The 20,608-nt window shown below is 41.1% G+C and overlaps 1 protein-coding gene across 1 annotated transcript; it reads left to right on the forward strand.

Annotated features, from left to right (window-relative positions):
• The first annotated feature begins 1,931 nt into the window (after positions 1-1,931).
• Positions 1,932-5,840, forward strand: TMEM177 (transmembrane protein 177). Its single transcript, XM_088519544.1, has 2 exons — positions 1,932-1,962; positions 4,660-5,840. The coding sequence occupies exon 2, from the start codon at positions 4,674-4,676 to the stop codon at positions 5,607-5,609; it is 936 nt and encodes a 311-aa protein (XP_088375670.1). The 5' UTR covers positions 1,932-1,962; positions 4,660-4,673; the 3' UTR covers positions 5,610-5,840.
• Positions 5,841-20,608: the final 14,768 nt, after the last annotated feature.

Genomic DNA, 20,608 nt, shown 5'->3' on the forward strand with positions numbered 1-20,608 from the left:
AGAAACCATGGAACAAAAGGTTTTGCCAGCCTGATAAGTAAAAACATAAAAAACACAGGTCTCTAGACCTATGATACAGAATGCAGTAGCGCTATCCAGAAAGCACCCCACAAACCCACCCATCCCTCTCAGCATATATAAGTCTTAGTGATTCTCAGAGTTGAGGCAGGCTTTCTAAATCCATCATCATCACACTACGTGCCGTGTTTGGAGTCTGGTCTCAAGGAGTCCAATGTCATGTGCATGTGCTTCTGCTTTCTCCATCAGTATGGAGTACGAATGACAACAGCTCTTCATGGACAGTAAGTTTTGGCAGATGACGGAGCTGCAGCCCCACTCTGCTCTCTGCTCTCTGCTGCGGAGAGGATCCCCTCTCCATTCTTCTGTCTGCCTCCCACCTTGCTACAACCCTGGCACTTTTCAGACTCTTCCATGATCCTATTGATCTGGTATAACATGTTTTTTTTTTTCTTTTTTTTTTTTTTAAAGGCTGTTTTCAGATGGTAGTGAGTTAAAAGCAGCTCACAAAAAAAAAAAAAAAAAAAAAAAAAAAAAAAGTGTGATGAATGCCAATCTGCTAAACAGTAAGTGGCTCAGAGGGAGACAGAGGAGTGGGGGAAGCGGGATATTTTCTTGCACTTTTCCCTTTGGGTGGCAGCAAACTATCAATTTGTCTTGCAATATTGCACAGTACCGTACCCTATGGTTTGAACTATGCCCTCTCACAGAGGGGTGACTTTTCTTAGCAATTAGCCATTTGTTTGCTGTAAATTAAGACAAAGGCTGCCATTAACAGCCTCTGTTTGCAGTGGGCAGTTGGGAGAGATGCTGGGTACACCCAGCCAGGCCTATAAGAAGGAGGTAATCTTGCAAGAGAATGGAAAAAAAAGAAAAAAAAAAGTAGGATTGACAACCAGATCAAGATTTTTAGAAGCACGTATCAAGCCAAAAGTTCCAAGATCTGAACCTTTCCTGATAAGAGATGTCTTAATCTGTAAGATGTTACAAGTAAATGAACGACCTCTCGGAATTATTCTAAATCAATCCTGACAATGGCCTTTTTTTAATTTCTGATGCACTGTCCATCAGCCCAGTGTAAAGTGTTATCTCCGTCTGGATTGTAAAAACCATCTAGTGATTGCCCGGTATGAAGAGAGATTTAGACCTTTCCAGGGGCTTTCCTAGAGATTCCAGAGCCAGGGAAAAACATTCACATAGGAACTACGCTGGCCATCTTCTGCTCGGAGCAAACCACAGCTTAGAAAAATACAAAATAATAACGTGTGTTATTTTCCTCAAATTACAGATGTGGGAGAAAACAAGCCACATATGATTGATGTTAGGTAGGCCAGTAACTGTGTCCCTGCTAGGTGCTCCCACACCATAGTGGAAGGGCTCTCTTAATAACACATATATATGTATTTTCAGCTGCTGAAACACCTTATTTGTGAGAGGACTGAGCGGTTGGGCTTTTGGCCAGCCAGCTCCCCTGGGAGCCCGGACGGCCCTGTGTGTCCCATTTTCCCTCAGGATGTCACACGTAGCTTGGGCTCCCTTCATCCCTGCTCCCACTGGGAGTGCGCTCAGCCGGTACCAGGCTGAAACCCAAGTGCTCCCCTTTTAAATGCTAACAAAACACTCCTGCTTCCCGTAACTGTGGAAAAGCGACAGGTAGCTGCTGGACGAAGGCTTTAAGGAAAACACGAGCAAGACCCTTCTTCCCCGCACGCCGGGAAGAGGCGGCCGCAGCTGCGGCTCTGGCTGCGGGCGGCGGCCGCGACCCGGCGACTGTCCCCGTTAAAAGCGGACCCAGAGCCACCAGGACCCCCTCAGCGCCGGGCCGGGCCGGGCCGGATCGGCTCGGCTCGGCTTCCTCCGCCCCGCGGCCGCCATGTCGCGGCGGCACCCGCCCCTTCCCGCCCCTCAGCGCCGCTTTCCGGGCTCGGCTCCGCGGCCGCCTCGGTAGGTGCTGGGGTTGGTCCGGGTCTGGATCTGACTTTGAGCCCTGCAGGCGGACACGTCTCCCCGCTTCGTTTCCCGAGTTATAATTTAAAGTTTTAAGCCGGGAGGGCGCCTTGGTGACCCTGGAGTTCATGTGGTGGCGGTAGCAGGGGGGAAGGGAGGATATTTTGCATTAAATGGGAGATATATGAATATATGCGTATGTGTACAAAATATATTCTTTATTTATTCAAATGGTAGGGTCAAAACCAGGCCGGTTCCGCAGCGTTAGTGGAGAGCAGCTCGCAGAGGCCGAGATGGCTTTTTCCTTGTAGCCAGGTGGCCACGGGTTTGCAGGGACCCGTGTGTGTGTGCAGCCCATAAATCACACAGGGCTTATGCATAAAAATAAACGTGCTCCATGAAGCCGGGGGGTTTATATGAGCTAAGGATCTGGGCTGAGCTGCGGAGGAAATTTGAAAACACTGGGGCTAAAACACCATACTGAGATACTGAGAGGTTTTTTTTTTTTTTTTTTTTTTTTGGTTAGTATTGACTGTCATGAGAAGATGAAGAACTTCTCTGATGATATTTCCTGCTTATGCTTGCAATAGGTATGTGCTATGACTATAGGACTTAGTCCCGTTAAAGGTATACCGTGGGTTGTGAGGGGTCTATCCATACCGGTTTGAGACCAAGGACTAGAGCACCTGCTGAAATGCCCCTGGTTGAACTGGGAGAAAGGAAGCTCCCCTGTGCTGGGGAGCCCGTGCCTGTGCCCTGGAGGCGGATCCCGTTATTGGGGCAGTTTGGGAGATGCGTGTGGGTAAACACAGTGCTTCCTGCATACAGTCTATTGTGATAATTTCTGTTTTTTTTTTTTAACTCACTTGCTAAGGATGTTTTCTCCCAAAATTGGATTTCTTCCAAGCTCTAGTCTCCTTAGCATGATTTTTTTTTCTTTTTCTTTTTTTAGCTTAAATGATTCTATCAAGCAAATCACCACCCCCAGTCTTCATTGGCATGTAAGCATGCCATCGCGTATCGCACTAAGACATGTACATTGTACCATCGCGTGCTTCCATGCATCATTGTTTTTATTAGGCTCTGTGCTTTATTAAGGACTCTGTATGAGTTGAGAGCAGTGCAAACATTAAACAAGATTATTCCCCCGGTGGTGAATTTGCAGTGTAAAAGAACTTTGTAGGATTTGCAATAACATATCATTAGGCATCACCTTTAACTTAATCCTTTTTTGTCTCTCTGTGGTTAATACTCTTTTGCTGTTGATTGTGCCTGGCACGTTACAGCCCCAGTTGTCCACTCTGCCCTTCTGTGGGAGGTTCTTGTTCAGCATAAGGGCGAGCAAAGAACATATGTCTGCACTTCAGCTGCTGCAGGACAAGGCCAGCAGCATAGCTGAGACCCACCTTTGATGGCCCTCCACACTAAGACCTGGTTGTTGAAGGCAAGCACGCTTCCCTTCTGCCTTCCTGTAAGGACAGCTGGAAATTAAGTCAAATCTTAAACAGCTGCAGCAAGATCCTCCAAAGCTCCTATGTTAAAGCCCTGAGAAAAGAAACTTTGCAAGATGCAAACAGGATCACGGGCACACAATTGACAATGGTGTCTGTTGGGTTTAGGTGCCTAATTCATTTTTATGGTAGCATCCTTTTAGATGAGAATTCTATAGTCATGGGGATTTTTTTAGGACACTGGAGCTTTCCTGGGCAGAACACATCCTATGGCTTGGACCATAAAAGGAACTGATGCTCCCTAAGGGAAGCAGGACTCTTGAACTGAAGAAGTTGGCAGGTTTGAAAGTTTTTATGTTTATCTACTTATTTAAACAGTCACAAGATGGTCTTCTGCCCTGAAACAATTTCTGTTCCGATTTCTGCTCTGAATTGTAGATATTATTTGTCAGATAAATTATTTCAGAGTAAATATTTAACAGTTCAAATTTTAAAAACACTTTTTTTCATTTTTTCTCCTGAGTTAACTAGAACTACTGCAAGAAAGTTGAAATCTGATAAATTAGGAATAACACAAAACACTTTTCACTTTTTTGCTTTTTTAATTTTTTTTATTATTATTTTTAGATGATGAGGCGATTTAACCATTAGAATTGACTCCAAGGGAAAATTCTGTCTCCTGAAATTTTTAGATTAAGGCATATTTTATTGGATTGACATTAATTGGATTGGATATTGTATTTTAGTTAAGCTTGAGTTACTGAGCTCAGTAGTTGGAGTTACTGAGGTCAGTATTGAGAGTCTAAGGAAGATTCTTAGAGCTGTACCATAGAGGAGGTTGGAGTAGATTAATCAAGTTAATGGCTTTTTCTGGCCTAAGTATCTCTGGTCTGTGTGTCTCATGGAATGCAACAGTAGGATTGTGCTGGGAAAGGCTATGTAAGTATGTTGAGTAAATATCAGATGTATGTTAATTGCTGTGGGAGGAGGAAATATGGTGGCATTTTTCTGTTTATTACAGTAAATTGATTTACTGGAAAAGATGGAGAAACTAAGTCTTTGTATCAATTATCCTATGTTCTGAAGCCCAAGAATGAATGAGTATCATTTTTTTTGCAGAGGTATTTTTATTTCCTTTATGTAAAAGATAATATTTTGTCAGTTATTTGATTTGTGTTTAAAATCTTAGACATGAGCTACGCATTTATGCATACTTTAATTCCCGGTTTTGTGTTGTAAACAGGTTAGGATCTGGCTATGGGAGCACGGTTCCTGCAGAAGGCATCTGCATGGGTTAAGAAGCACAAGACCACTTTGTTGGCCGTTTCTTGCATGGGACTGTTTGGTGCTAACCTTTCCTATCATGTGTTTCCTGAGCAGACGTTCAAACAGTTACATGAGTGCTGGTCAGGTGGACAGCCAGCTAAGCTGTCCCAGAGCCTCCATGACCTCTTTCATGATGTCCTTCAAGATACTCGTGTGAAATCTGCAAACTCCTATCGGGCCTTTGCAGCTTCTGGCTTCCTCCCAGTGAGTGCTGGAATCCCATGGCTTCCTGCAGGCTGTTTCGTGGGCCTCCCTCCTAATTTTGATAGCACAACTGAGGATAAAAAGGGAATAGTCAACCATGTGGTGGTGATCAACAACAAGCAAGTAGACTGGGAGAGCAATGAAGGTGTTGCTTTGAGGGAAGCTCTGACATTCTCACCTGAAGCTCAGAAGTTTGCAATTGCCAGAGAAATTGTGTATTTGCAAAATGGCAGCCCTTTGGTAAATGCAGCTGTGGCTCCAGCCTGCTTAGCTGGTACATATTTTAGTGGGATAGGTGTAAAGATAGTTCTGGGTTTAAGTCCTGGCCCTGTGATACTTCGTGGTATCTGTAACCTCATAGTTGCTACCACTGGATTAATTTGCTATTATGTTTCTTCTGATGCTGTGACCCATCACTTAGACTGCAAGGCTGACAGAAAAGCAGCTACCATTTCCAAAGACTATGCCAGAGGTGGGGTGGAATTTTATGACAAAATCTTGTTCCGCAACAGGGTCCTTCGTACTCTGATGGGCAAACAAGGAGTAAAAGTATATGCCCCTAGTGGTAACCTTTTCCCAAGGCATTGGTTCAGAATAAAGTGTACCCCATACACTTACCGAAGAGATTTGATTGTTAATATTTTAAGAGAGCTCAAGGCATAGGAAGGAGCAGTTGAATTTTAAACTTGTGAATTATGTATTCTCTTGGAACACTGCTGCATTGCTTTTTTCTTCTTTTGTGTCTTCATTAGAATTTGGGTTTTTTTGCATAAAGTTTGGAAAGAGCTATTGCACATTCTGTGAATAAAGATTTATCTCCAAAAATACTGAAGACTTACTTCAGAAGTCCTCTGTTCTGTGTGCATCTTAAATCACAAAGCCAATCCAAAAGAACTTCTCAGATGCTCCTCTGGATGTTCTGTTTTTCTGTTGTTCTGCTCTGGTCTCCTATCAGTTCCTGTCTGGAAAGTGGAAAAGGTAATGTCCAAAGCAGAGTTTTGACAAGATTATTATTTAAAATGGAGTATTTGTGTGTATAAGTGTCACTTCTCCTATGGTGCAACCCAATGATGCTTCAAAATCTGTAGACAGACTGTGTCACACTGCTATGTGAATTCCAAGGTACAGTGCCTTTGTTGTAAGTTGTTGTTTTGTGTAAGGTCTTATGCTGTAGCTATCCTCCCTCAACAGGGCATGTTAGCTGTGCTGCAATTCCTGCTACTACAGCTAGATTACTGCCATGGCCTAAGTCATTTAGCTTAAATCTAGCTCAGGTCTGTGCATGCTGCACTGTCTGCAGTGTGTGCATATCCTGAACATGGCCCAGCAGTGGCAGTAGGCAGCACAACTCATGTCTCATGGGTTGGTGGTTTTCTTACAAGCAAGATAAACATCTTCATGAGAGGGTTTTATGTTTGCTTTGGTGGAGTTTTTGTTTTATTTAAAAATACATGCTGACATATGCCAACTTTTCATGCTGAAGAAGGCAGGGCAAAGAAGTATGTCCCTCGTGGAGGAATTGGTGAGGTCTGCCACGGGGAGTAGCAGAAGGATGTTGTTCTCCTCTTTCAGACCAGCTGCAAAAGACAAGCTTTGCCCAGGATCAATAATCTGCTGGAATGGTCTTTAAAGCATGAGCAGCTGACCTGCCTCCTCAGCCTCACCTTGGCACTTTTATATGTGCTGCAAGGTCACTGCCCTCCAACTTCCCAGGTTCTTGTTTTTACTTTCTTCTAATAGCCATACTACCAGCCCAGTAACATTTGAACAGTTTTGTTCTTTTCTGACCTGTGTTCTTCTTACAGAAGAAAACTTGTATTATTTTGTGTCTTCTCCATCACAGAGGAACCAAATGTCCTCTCTACCCTCATTATGTCCCTGCTTCATCTACCATCGTATAATACTGTTGCACCTGTGTTTGCCCAAAGCATAATTGATTCTGTTTGCCCCTTGAATCACATAGTGATGAGGTTGGTGGGCTGCCTGCTGGAACACTAGTGTTGCTTTATATCACTAAACTCATATAGAAGTTGTTTGTCTTCTGCTGAAGAAATCAGGGTCATGGCTGGTTTTCTGGGTCACCAGACCACCACTTACCTCCTGCAGTTGTCCTTGAAGCACTAAGTTATGAGATACCTTTTAGCTGCCCTCTGCCTGTGGGAGCATAAGGTTATTGCTCTTGTGACCTCTGTGAAAGTTTGACCAAAACCTCCTAGTTCTTGAAATAAAAGGAGATTAGTAACCTGAAGCTTTGGAAGATGCAGCCTAGATTTTATTCAAATTTTCCACATACATTTGAAGTCAAGGGTCAGTATACAGGTTTACTGTGAGTGGTGTAGTGGCTCAAGGTTGCAATATGGCTCCTGTTTTGTATAGTCTGTGAATTTGCTTGATCCCTTGTTCCTCCTTCAGACAGCTCTGAACTCCGTGAAATGTTAGGGGTGAAAACTTGGCCCACTTTATGTGGTTTGAGTAGCTGCTGCTACATAAAGAGTGCAGAGAGGAAAGAGAATCCCTCTTCCAGATTTACAGCAGTAGCAGTTTAAACAAAATGAAATTAAAGGAATCTGCTTGCTTCTTACTGTTCTTTACTGTTGCTTTTCATCAAGGTGTTGGCAGCCAGTGCTGTTATTTAGCCTTCTCAGACTGAAAAGCCTGGGTGATGCTAATGGATTTTGCAGCTGTACACTCTGTTTTGCCCTTATAACTGAATTCTCCAAGAAATTCCACAGATTTGTAAATGCTGTGTCCCATTTATCCTTCTTTTAACTTGCTGTGCCATATCTGTGTTGATAAAGGAAGGGTTGGCAACTGATTTTAAGGTACGTGTGCTTGCCTTCATTGCCTTTTTGCAAGGGCAGTGCTTACGTATCTGCATCTCTGGACAGTCAAGTTCCTATTCTTTAGCCAATCGTTAATCTGGAAGCAGGCAAATAGCATTTTTAGAAGGGAATCAGGATTTCCCTGAAGGTCCTTGTGAAGGTGTGGGCTGCCCTGCAAAAGGTTTCTATCATGTTTATGTCCTCAGGTAATTGCAAGATCAGTCATGCTATTTGGAAAGCAAGCACTTTGCAGTTTGAATATATGACCATGAAAATACTCCTGCAACATCTTAGTGCAAATATTTTTCTGTAGGTGGAACTTTGGGTGAAGTGAAATAGAAATTCCATTTCATACTGGTCATAGAATTGGGTTTACTTTTGAGAGTGTGGTAAAATTAAGTCCCTTGGAATTACATGTGGAAATGTTGCTGGAGATCGTGTTCTTCTGTGCTAAGAAGTGTCAGATGAGGAAAAGTGAATCAGTGAGGTTGCCCATAAGAATTCAGGTGAATCAGATGGTGAAGAGAATTGTAGAGAAATCTGTCAGCTTTCCAGCTGAAAATTAGGATTTTAGTAACAACTGGGTTCTCTTACAGTGCTCTGAGGTAAAATTCATACATGTTTTATGTGTAGAAAAGCAACAGAAATGTTAAGCAAAGGGACTCAGTAGGAGAAATGGGATATTAGGGTTCTAAATGGAAAAAAAAAAGTGGAAAAACCAAGGTGTGAATGAAGTAATGAACTCTCGCAAAAATAGATATGACCTGCAAAAATGCAGCTATCTTTCTACCTGTTATAGTGTAGTGATTAAAGCATGAAGTATCAGCAACAAATGATGAAAATGAGTTGCTAGTTTAAATTTATACACAGCGGGTCACGTAACATTTGCTTCTAGGTGATGTCTAGTGGAAAATGCTGCAGGGGACAAGGGCCCCCCAGGTGCTTTGCTCAGATTCCCCTGCCATGCCAGAAATGCAAGATGGGGCTTCTGTGTTCTGTTCCTCATCCTAAGAATTGCAGTTTTGTGTCATGCAGATGCCTTCAGATGATTTAATGATCATTAGTGGAAAGCTATCAGAAATAGAATAAGAGCTAGACAGTTTTCTGAAAGAAATGCAAGCTGTAGGAATCACCTGATTTGAAGTTATTTCTGATTGATGACATGTGAACATGGAATCTCTGCCACTGCCCTCCTATGGAAGGACCTGCTCAAACACTCAAATGCTTCAGCTGAGGAGAGCTGCTATGGGGAGCTTGTGCCTCTTGTAGCCTACAGGAAAAAGCAACTGCAGAGGCGGCTTCCAAGAGAAATCTTCAGGCAGGTTGCCTAGATCTAATGAATGATGCCCATGGAATTGCCACAAAGGGTGCAATACAACTTCAGTGGACGTATGGAGTTAATTTGGAAAACTGCACATTTTAGCACACTAGACCCTCTTATCACCCTTTCTGCATTTGTGCATGTGACGAGTAAGGTGGTGAGAGCAGCCTGCTAAGCTGTGGGGCCAGGGAAGCTGCTCTTGGGAACCGAGGCTGCCGCTTTCGTCGTGCCCGTGGCCATAGCGGCTGTGAAACAACCAAGCGCGGTTTGGGTGGGAGAAGTGAATTGAAAAGTGTGAATCGAGTCATCACTTTCTGACTGCATCACAGGCAACTTTCATTAAAGGGACAGATGAACAAAATCCATACTGCCCTATACAGTCATCATAGGCACCTTTAGAACAACTGCAGGCATCTCCACTATGCGGAAATGCAAATCCTAGCAAGCAGCAGACAGTGCCACAAGTATGTGGGCTGTATCCTACAAGTGTTACGTGCTTCTGCCCATTAAAGCTTCATGTAGCAGGTGTCATTACATTAATATTAAAAGGATTAAGTTGCAGGCGGCCTGCCTTCCGTATATGCACCAGTTCTCCTTGATTCCTCATTCATCCTGTCTGAAAAGGTATTTAAGTGAGAGGCAGAATGCGCTGGGAAGTAGATGAATGCTAATGTGGGAAGATGTAATTAAGATCGAAGAGTAAGAAGAGCACTTTCAAGAAAAAGGACAGAGATGAATTTGCTTGTTATCAAAGCTAGACTTAAGAACAGATTTAAAAAGGATAGGCTGAAATGCTATAAAAAATGCTTTTTCCGAGCTGAAAAAACAGCTTGTGGATGTTTTGCTCGGCTGCTGCTTCACTGAGAATATCCCAGTTTGTTTAGCTAAAGCAAGTATATTAGAGCTGCTCAATCTGCCAGATCTGCAAAGTGGAGAAAACAATTAGGACTTGGCTAGAAATCAGTGTTACTTTCCCATCTAGAAAAACTGCCTTTTTTTAAAAAAATGAGCCAGACTCCAAACCTGATAGCCAGAGATGGAAATATCCCAGCATTTAAAACATCTCTGCAGTTGGGAGTTCTCAGTCCTCTTAGTCGGACTACATTTGCCAAATGTTAATGTCTGCTTTTAGGATGAATAAGTTGTGTCCTCCTGTGTGTGACCGTGCTGTTTCTGCTGTAGATGGCAAGCAAAATATCAACGCTAGTTAGGATGACCAAGAGTTACCCTGTGTTTAGAAATCATAAGACACTGTGAACCTGACCCAAGATTCAAAGTTTGGACAGTTCTTGATAGGGAACCTTAAAAAAGGATGTGTGATATCCAAACAATTTTTCCGTAGTATATGGCTAGTAATATACAGCAGACTGTATCACTTAGCAGAGAGCAGATTGTATCATTTGCTGAAATAATTTTGCAGGAGGGTGATGTTTCTCTTCCTTTGCCTGTCCTTTCGTTATGCTACTCCATTTGCCTGCTGACTCATCCTGCAAGGCGCTTCATCTCTTTCCAAAAGGATTCCTGAACTTTTAAAGCATTTGCTACTTGCACTTTCTATGGCCGTTACTAGCCAGGGATCTCAACAACTCAAACATCTCTTCTTTTTTACTAGTTTTAATCTGCATGGCTTTATGGTGAAAAATAGCCTTGACTAATGGAAACATATACGTTGTGCTTAACCTTTGTGTTTTGTGTAAAAAGAAATTTAATATTGCTTCTGAATTTGCCATTTAGCATTATTTTTTGAGGGATGTATTTCCTTCTCTCAGTTCTTCACAGCTGGTTCACTTGTGATCTTAATATTATTTGCCTCTGTCAAATTTAAGAAGCTGCCACCACCTCTGAGCTCTTAGAAATTTTGTTTCCTGCTTCTGAAAATTGCAGGGAATTTCATATATGTTTATGGTTGGGTGATGTACTGTGACAGGAGAAATAATACTGAAGGTTGTACCCTGAGCGGCTCGCATGAGCGTTGGCTCAGCTCAGGTGGGTCTGCCTTCCTGCAGGCCTGGAGGACTGCAAATTTTCTGGTGAGAACAGAATGGAAATTCATGCTGCTATGTAACTTCATGCTGCACTAGAGTTGCAATAGAGACTGTAACCAGTTCCTCTGGTTTCTAGGTTAGGCTTTTAGTAGCTCTCCTTCGCAGTCCTGACAGGGGGCACAGGTATTAGCAGTTCTTGAGCAGAGCCTCTGTGACCAGGTCAGCCAGAATAAGACTCCATCTGTCCAAGACATCCTCAGGTAGCCCATCTTTGCCATCGGCTCCCAGTACTTCAAAGGGCATCGATTCTGTAGCTGCTCCAGATAGCACACACACACACACACACAAATACATACACACACGCACACCCCTACCTTAAATGAAATCTTCTCCTTCAGTTCTCCTGCCCGCCTTGGTCCCTCTTCCATGCTCCTTTGTATCAGAGCCACACATTGCATAGCTGCCGTAGCCTTCAGTGGAAATGGGAACTGAATCTGGTGGTTCCCTCCACAAGTTCTTCTGAACAATGTGTGACAGTTCAGTCTCTAGATGAATTTGCCAGTTATGCTGGTCTGAAAAAAATCCCATAAAATCAGAACAAAAAAAGCGCCAACCTTTTTACTACTAATCTCCAGCCTGATAAAAATGAAATTTTGCAAAGTCCTTTGATTATAGATTGAAGAGCTGTACCATAGATGAAAAATAGGTATTGCTGTGGGTACCAATTTATCCTATGAGAGACTGGAGCTATAATTTAAAATTTAGACAGAACTGGAATTTCCAGAAGTGAAATGAGTAAACTACTCCCCTGTAACTGTAAAGATATTTGACAAATGTGAAAGGGAAGACAAAACAATAATCCTTTTTTTACTATTGCTAAGCTATATTCATTCTTAAACAACAAAATAATTAAAATAAGTTGGAATGCTGGCTCTGCTTCTCAGCAGAGACTAAAAATTAAGACCAAGTAATGTTGTAAATAATGTTCTCAGTTTAAAAACTTTTTCCTTTCCTAGCTAGACTGGAGACACCCATAAATATTTCAGAAAGCAGAGCAGGGGAGGAATTACTCTATAGAAAGTGTTCTTGTAAGATCTTTTCTCAGATGGGATGAGTTCCGCTGCCTCAGTGACTGTGTTATGAAAGCATGTTATATAACTCTCTGTAGATGCCAACAGACAGATGTATTTATGTTTTTTTGGAAAGCCCATGTAATTTAAGCATAAAGCTTGAAATGCATTTTATAGTTCCTCATTAATAATAGTTGAGAATTATGCTCATCTAAGGCAGCACACATGAATTCTTAATGTTCAGACATTCATTATATGCCTATGATGGTTAGAATTTGCCACAGGAAAATAAAAGCCGGTGATCCCAAAGGTTTATTTTATATATATATATTCTTTTAAGCAATTTGGAAAGTTGTATTCATCCCCTAACACTTCTTCTGCCTCCACATTCCCCCACAAAATTTAAAGATATTGAAAAATTCATATCAGGAATGAAAATGAACTTTTTACTGGCAAAGATGTTTGTTGTTGTTCTTCTTCTTTTTTTAAAAAAAAAAAAAAAAGCTTTCCAACACCTTTTGAAAGGAAATGCTACAGCCATCATTTGTGGAGGTTAAAAATTCAAGTAAAGGTGTTTTGTTTTTTTGCTTTGGCAAAAAATTACAATTTGCTGATTTTAAGAATTTTCTCTTGCATCATATGTGAAGATGGCTATGGCATAGTTCATGTGGCTAGATGAAAGGATGGGATATACACCTTAGCTCTAAATCTATGCAGCAGGTGGAAAGGCAGAATTTTTTCTTACCCTCCTGGATAGAACTTTGTGTTGCAAATTGAAGTCCTTTTTAGTCTTGTTCAGTTGTAAATTGAACTGTAAAAACTATTTTTTTCCAGTTATTTTTCTATTCTTTCAGAAGCTGAAATGGATATGTGAAGTCACAGAACTAGCAAAAGCAATGTGAGGAAAAAAGTCCCGAGAAAGCTGGAAGTATCTGTACATGCATTGCTGCTTAGAAACAGCCTGCACGTGTTGACAGTGACTCCTTGATAGAACTTGAAGACTTGAGGTGCTAATTCAGGGTGAGAAAACAGAGTGACGGGGTTGTGATTCATTCTGTAGTAGACATAAAGTGCAAAAGAGCTAAGCAAGTCTGAATTAACCTCATTGCAAATACCCATAAAAATAACCAGTTCACCAGTTCAGTTCATCTGCAGTAACCTTCTCTATTGTAACCTAAACGAACAAGAAGTAGAATATTTGATTGTCCTCTGTACACACAAGGACAAAATTCTGTATCAGAAAAGGCTGTTTTTACTAATACTCAAGTAGTACCATACCACACTTTCCAATTCTAGAAATGATCTTCATCAAACTCAGGAATGTGTCTAAATTAAAATATTTTTATATGCTTGATAAAGATGAACTAAAAATTATAACTGCAAAGTTACATTTTCTGAAAGTTATCCGTATTTTAAAACTGGGAAATAGGAGGAATATAGCAGTGACAACTAAATTTATGAGCCCCTGTAGTATTTTGAATTGTTTAAATTTACCTATAAACCTTTTGTAAATATATAAAATTTCATTGAGGTGAGGAGAAAGGTAATATTAAGAAAGATGAGGAGACACCAAGCAGGTTTTTGCCTGATACAGAGCAACTGACTTGATTCAATTGTTTTGCAAGGCATCAGCCAACAGATCTTCATTTAGGCTAGTTGAGAATATATAAATTGCTTGGATCTCCTGTGCAGCATTTTCAGTCTCAGAACAGAAAAAATAACAAAAGTAATATTTATGGGATTTTCAACTGCATTTCTGGGATTTTTAAGAGAGATTTAAAGAAAAATTCTGGGCTGAATCCTTAGCATAGATGTAACAGAAAAGATACGTTTTCTTTTAGAGTCATGTTGTGACCATGTTTCTTTTTCTGCTTATGCAGTAAGTGAAAAAAATCCCAAATGTGGTGCCACATTCAGAACAAGCAGTTCAGTTGGCACATGTGCTTGCTGCTTTCTTGACCCAGATAGAAATCAGTTCTCTCCCTGCTGCAGCGTTACCCGGAGAACACGGAGGTAAGCTTTCTTGAAGTGTGAATTTCCCAAATTATAGCAAAGTTGTCTCCGAAGCTCTCTTGCACCGAGACTGGGAAGAGATTTGATACAGCTTGAAACCCTACAAAGTACTGTGTTAATGTCATGGGATTTGGTTGTGGCCGAAGTCCTTTCCCTTTCATGGGACATTTCCCTGGGGACTTTTCAAAGATGATGCATCAGACTGCAGGAGCAACAGTTCTTTAGTACCTGATATTTCATGGGTACCAAAGACTTTTAGGCTTCAGCTGAACTGATGGATACAAAAGCCTCTGGAGGAGGAAAATCGAAAAAAAAAAAAAAAAAAAAAAAAGCCCTTCAGCAGCCTGTTTTCATTTTATGGTATTGGGTATTGGTGAGGGTTTTAGTCCCTCACCAAATGCATTCCTGATGTCTGCCTTTTAACGCGTGGCTGGAAGAAGTCACCATGCTCACAGTGTTGCATAGCCTCTTAGTGTGCCTCTGCAGGAGGTAGATGACCTGCTAAATGCTCTCTTTGAGGCTTCCCGATTGTAGATTTAAAGCATAATCTCCTGGAGAATATTTTAGGCAGTTGCAGGGATGGATGGGGGCGCTCTGGTTTTGCTGTGTTGTGTGTGATGCAGAAGGAGATGCAGGAGTCTCGGGTCTAGAAGGGAAAGACACGAAAGGAGCAGTCTGGTAGTTACTGAACAGGAGGGGGCCTGGGGAGTTTATATCATGTAATCCAGGGAACACCTGCATTATATACTCGTTAGCTATAATGTGGAAAGTGTGTAAGTGCTTGGAAAGCGAGAGACTGAAACCAAGTAATTCCCTAAGGTGGATGACTTAACCACAGAGCTATAATCAGGCTCTTTGGACAGATAATTTTCTGGCGTGTGGAACAGTGTTCCCTCTGCCTACATCTCAAGCCCTAGTTTCTCTTTGAATTTGTTTTAAATGTTGGCTTGCTAAATATATGTATATGTGTGCACACACACAAGCACATACTTTTATTGCTATTTAAAGCAGTTAAGAGGAACAAAGAGACTGCTGTCTATTCCATTATGATCCAAAAAAATCTTTCCACATGCTATAGTGCAAAAGTATTTTCTTCATCTTGTGTGTCTTTTACAACTTTTCATTTTTTGTAACCGTCTATTTGCTAACACTTTATATCTTCCTTTGAATTAGCCTCTATGCAGTCTATCAAAGGGCATGTAGAATACCTTTCATATTGCAAAAAGGTTACCTGAAAAGCAGCGTGTATAATATAGATCAAATTGTGCCTCTTTTGTTTGCTGTCATTTAATGCCTGCCTCCATCATACCATCCTAAACTCATCAAGAGTTTTGTAACTCAACTAATAAAATTTCTTTTTCTCTGCAGCGGGTGGGTGGGTTCACAGGCTGTCAGCTATGAAATAGTGCTTCCTTAGTTTAAAAAATAGTGGTTTTGCTCTGTCGCTCAATGTCCCTGTAAAGAATTTAAGGAAAATCACCAATTTCTGAACAGACTATTGGCAACGAGGTTTCTCCCTGCTCCTTTTCTGATGATAATCAATAATTTCATGGGCCAAAGAGCAATGGTCTGTCAGGCAGAGAACATCCTAGATAAGATTCTGCATGTCAGATGTGAACTCTGGGTACCTTTTGCTGGGCAGTCACTCACACGAGCATTGGCAGCAAGTCAGTGAGCATATGTGCTTGAGTAACTCCTGCCCAGTGGGAATAACGCTTGACATTCTCTCTGAAAGAGAATGTCTTTTTTTAAGGAATTCAGCAAAGCACATAATTTTTGAGGGCATGATTGCATTTAATAGCATTAAGAGGCTTTGTTGAGTTGCAGCCTGAGATTCCAGCACTTACCGGCTTTTTAAGTGCCAAGGCCATGCTGGCTGGAAAACCATCTCCTAGCCTAAGGGCTGGATTAATGGGAGTCTGGATTAACGATAGGGGAGGCTGGCCACAACATGGCTGTCATCTATCAATAAGACCAAAATGAAACCTCCACACGGAGGCAACTCTGAATTATTTAGTTACCACAGATGGACAGCATGCCACTGGAGTGGATGGGATTTGGCTGGTATGGACAAACATCTGCCTTTAAGCAAAGCTTAATGTAAGGCACACACAGCAGGTGTCCCACCAGCTGAGATGTTTTCTTTTGCGTGGTGAACTTTGGCCATTTAAAAGCATGCTGTTTCCTCAGAGAAGTCTGAACCACCTTCTAGTAGTAAGTGGGTTTCTTCTTTGTTCCAAGCTTGACGCACAAGGAACTGCAACCAAAAAAAAAAAAAAAAGCCTATTTTGATATTTTCACTATAGATTAAAAGTTTCTACCAGGTTATGTCCCTGGCTGAGGCAAAAATAAACAGCCCTGAAACATGCTCTAACTTGTGCCATGTGGCATCTGTTCCTATGGAGTTCCTATAGCTCCATCACAGCATCCCCTCCATCCTCCAGCCAGGAGCTGAGGGAGACCCGTGTGCAAGGAGCCAGCTGTGAAGGCTCTGCACCATCGGAGACATGGGGCTGGGATCCTTGTGCTGTGGCAGGAGGAGGAAAAACATGGCTGAAACCAAGCCAATTTTTACTTGTTTGATAATGGAAAAATAGATTAGTCCAGCATCACTATTGCTCCGTGCTATCTATTGGTCAAATGATGGTACCAGAGTGTATTATTTTCAGGTATAACAGGTTTTTGGCAAGAGTGACACTAGGAAGAGGAGAGAACGTTTGAGTAACCTACTCTTTTGGTCAATATGGTCATTTCTATGTTTGCCTGATGCCTACGTCCTGGCTGTGGTGGACAAATCCAGAGCCTCGTGAGGGCAGAACTGCAGCTCTTGCTGGTGCCTGCAGAGAGCTCTGCAGCCTTTGCCTCAAGTCTCCCTTATCCCTCTTCTGCTCTCTGTGTATAGGAATAGAAAACCAGCCTGACTGTAACTTCCATGGACGTGGCCCAGGGGATGTGATGGGCACAAGGTGCCTCGCTGCTGCCAGTGCTCAGTGAGAGCTGTACACCAGCTTTTTTTGTTTGTGGTGGATGTGTCTAGAGATGCCAGGGAGCGGTCTAAACTGCTAGAGAAAACAAATGGGGCATGATCTGAAAAGCTTGAAAGCTGCTGTTGAAACAGATTTGTCTTGTTGTTGCTGAAGGTTCTGTCTGCAGAAGTCAAGGGAGTTTATAGTTCCTCTACCCTTTTGGCATCACTTTGGGTGATTCTTGTCTGATCTCTTCTGGTTTTATCTAAATAGACGTAGACTCTCCTGAAATTCTTAGCTGGAGATGTTATTTGTCACTTCCTATGCTCAAATGCAGTGGAGTGGCCCTTAACAACCAGTGGTGCTGCCAGAGAGGTGCCTGTGTTTTAACAACAAAGTGATCTCTCTCTCCACTTTATTTTTCTTCCTCCCTTTGGATGGAGTTGGAATGGCAAGGGAGATGTGCTGGGGTGGAGGGAAGTCTGTATTATAGCTGCCCATGGATTTTTTGTGGGTTGTCCACAGCAAATAAGATGGTGTCTATGGTGTCCTCAGCAATCCAGGAGGTATCATGAGCAACTGGAAAGGGCCCAGCAGGGACCTACAGGACATGGTCCACAAGACCAGGGACCAGAGGGAGCTGGGCTTGTTTGTTTGGGAGAAGAAAAGATCTCAGGCTAAGATATTCTAGGTGACAAAGAAATCAAGATCTAGATTTGGATCCCACTTAGGGATCCCACTTTAGCTAAAGCTGATTACTGCATAATCCTGCTACTGTGTTTATAGTAAAAAATTGCTTGATGCAAAAGCAAAGACATAAAAAACAGTAAAGCTGTATTTTGGGGGAATATCTCTTTCTTTGTCCTTCCGTGTGTTTTTGTATACCTTTTGCTGATTGCCATTGGTAGACCCATGCTCTTGTTTTATCAAACTCTTGAATTTTTGTGTTCCACTGATTTGTGCTATCTACAGAATTCCAAGCGTTTCAATGCTTTTTTTATTCATTAATAAATGTAGCATATCGGTTCAGTCTTAGTAGGGTACATAGGAGAATTTTACAGTCATCTTTGTGAAGTTAAAAAATGACAAATTATTTCTATTTTTTTCTGTATCTGAACCAATTTCTCACTGATTGGTGAGCCCATGACCACTTCTAAAGCAGCATTTTGCCAGGAGAATACCAAATCCTATTAAAACTGTTATTTATTTTCTGATCACTGTACTGCTTACAAACTTGCAGAGTACAAAAATATCACTTTCTTTAGAAAAGCCATGTTGCGTTAAAATAGCCTTGAGTTTTATCTTTTTCAGATCTTTAGCTAATGAAGAAAAAAAAAAAAGCATATCTTCACTATTTTGATGGAATAATGCTGATTTTTATCCAGTGAGAATCTGGGTCTCTACTGGTAATGACCAGCAAAGGGTAGAAATAATCCAAAAGGTAATAATCTAATCAGAAAAGACAACTAGGTCTGTTGCATAATAATTCTTGCCTGGTTCTGCAACATTCAAAGAAAAGCTACTCATACTGTTTCTGAAAGTCTGTCTTCTGTGGACGTTTTTCTAATGCTCTGAGAAAGGCTTTTTTGCTTTGGGAAGATATAACTTTCAATTTACAGCTTCCTACATCCCATTAAGCATTCAGTATTTGAGAACTTGGAGATTTCTTGTATAAAAATTATAGGATAAGAGTGAATGTAAGACACAACATAATAACGCCACAACTCAGGTAAACTCGGAGAAAAGCGAAGAATGATTTGAGAAGAGTACAATATCCATCCTTTTATTTATGCTTTACACATTTACTGTGGGTCTATAGGACATATAAATCATTTTTAATGTTTAATTTCCATTAAATACAGAGATTATAACATTTCTGCTTTTTGTGGGGTGGGGAGAATGTTAGAAGCAAATTTTAATGATAGGCTAGAAACTGAGCAAAATATATAATTATATATTATGGGTATAATTTGCCACTGCTGTACTGAAAGGAGCAGTTATATGAACTTAAACCACCCTAAGTTTTGGACCAGTATATTTTAAATAGATTGCATCGTGGTAGTCAGTTTGACTATCCTGAAAGCTAAACTAATCTAAACAAAAAGGACTACTAGATGACAAGGAACAAATAATGAATATTTTGTAAATCTATTCCTGTTCCTTGGATTTGATCTAATCATTACATAAGCTGACTGGCAGGCTTATGTTCAATAATAATATATATATATATATATATATATATATATATATATGTATATCTTTTATCACAGAACAGTGGCTGTTGCACTAACATAGCGCAGGGAATGGTTTCCAGTGGATGATGCAGCCTTGTCTCCAGGTGCAATCCTTCTACCTGAGCATGTCAGGTTGTCTTATGTGCCTGTCTTACATGCGATGGCAGAGTGACAGTCACCAGGAGAGTCCCTGGCCTCAAACCAATAATGGGTTTTGCTCATCATCCACAGAAAACCATCTTGTTTGGTCAGTGCTGTTTGGTGACTAGCATTAACAAAGATGAATCTTATAGGAGAAGCATTCTGCTAAGAGCAGTACCCATTGCCAAGCTAGTGGCTGTCACACACATTTCATCTCAAATTTTATCTTATATGATATCTCATATTACCTCATTTGTATGAGGAAATGAGGGTATCTTCTAATTGCAGATGTTTCTCCAAGGGCTGTCCAGCTTCCTTCATCTTCCTCATTTCGTGGTGGACTAATAACAAGGTGCACTTTCGAAAAGGGACAAACAGTCTGCTTTGTTTATATACGCCTTTATAGTATTCTGAGTCACTTTTTGAGGAGAAATGTTTATTTGGAGAGCTCACTTACAAAGAGGGTTTGCTGCAGAAAAGAGAGAAGGCTTGAGACAGTCTAAAACTATAATCTTTTAATGTGTTAAATCTCTGTTCCCTAAACTCACAGTCTTTTTGTGTTATAGCAAGCTTGTCATAACTTGCTGATGTAGGCTGGTAAATTGCACATCTTTTATTTAGTAAATAGGGCAAAAATATTAAATCTCCCCTGTAGAATTTTTCCAGTATGGTGCTTAAATTTAGTGGAAAAATCCAAGATGGCATAAACTGTCAAGTGTGGAGACACAGCTAACACAGCGCAGAATTTTCCCATACATGAACATTCAAGGGCAGTCTATCCTTTCTGCTTATAGTCTGAAAAAGATGCAGACAAAGTAAATATTAGATTTTTTGCTAATTTCTTTTTTTTTCTCTTTTTTTGCACATCAGGTATTAAGGCTCTCGCCAACTTTTATTTTGGCAAGCCCGATTATCAGGTTTGCTTGCCAAGGCAGTAGAGAAATATCCTTTGTGTTGGCAAGGAGATGGGACTAGATGATCTAATACTAATAGTTGTTTCCTTCTACAGCTTCTCTGGTTCTACCAAATATTGTGGCATTGTAATTTACATTTCCTGAAATCCCATGTTATTGCTCCTTGACTACTAAAGTTAAATACATTTGCCCATAA

Source organism: Tinamus guttatus, unplaced genomic scaffold, assembly GCF_059628265.1.
Source record: "Tinamus guttatus ecotype Peru unplaced genomic scaffold, ASM5962826v1 Tinamus_guttatus_pri_ptg000060l, whole genome shotgun sequence".
Lineage (NCBI taxonomy): Eukaryota > Metazoa > Chordata > Aves > Tinamiformes > Tinamidae > Tinamus > Tinamus guttatus.

Bases quoted from the DNA above. Each gene is read 5' to 3' on its own strand.
- TMEM177 (XM_088519544.1), top strand. From the start codon at position 4,674: ATGGGAGCACGGTTCCTGCAGAAGGCATCTGCATGGGTTAAGAAGCAC.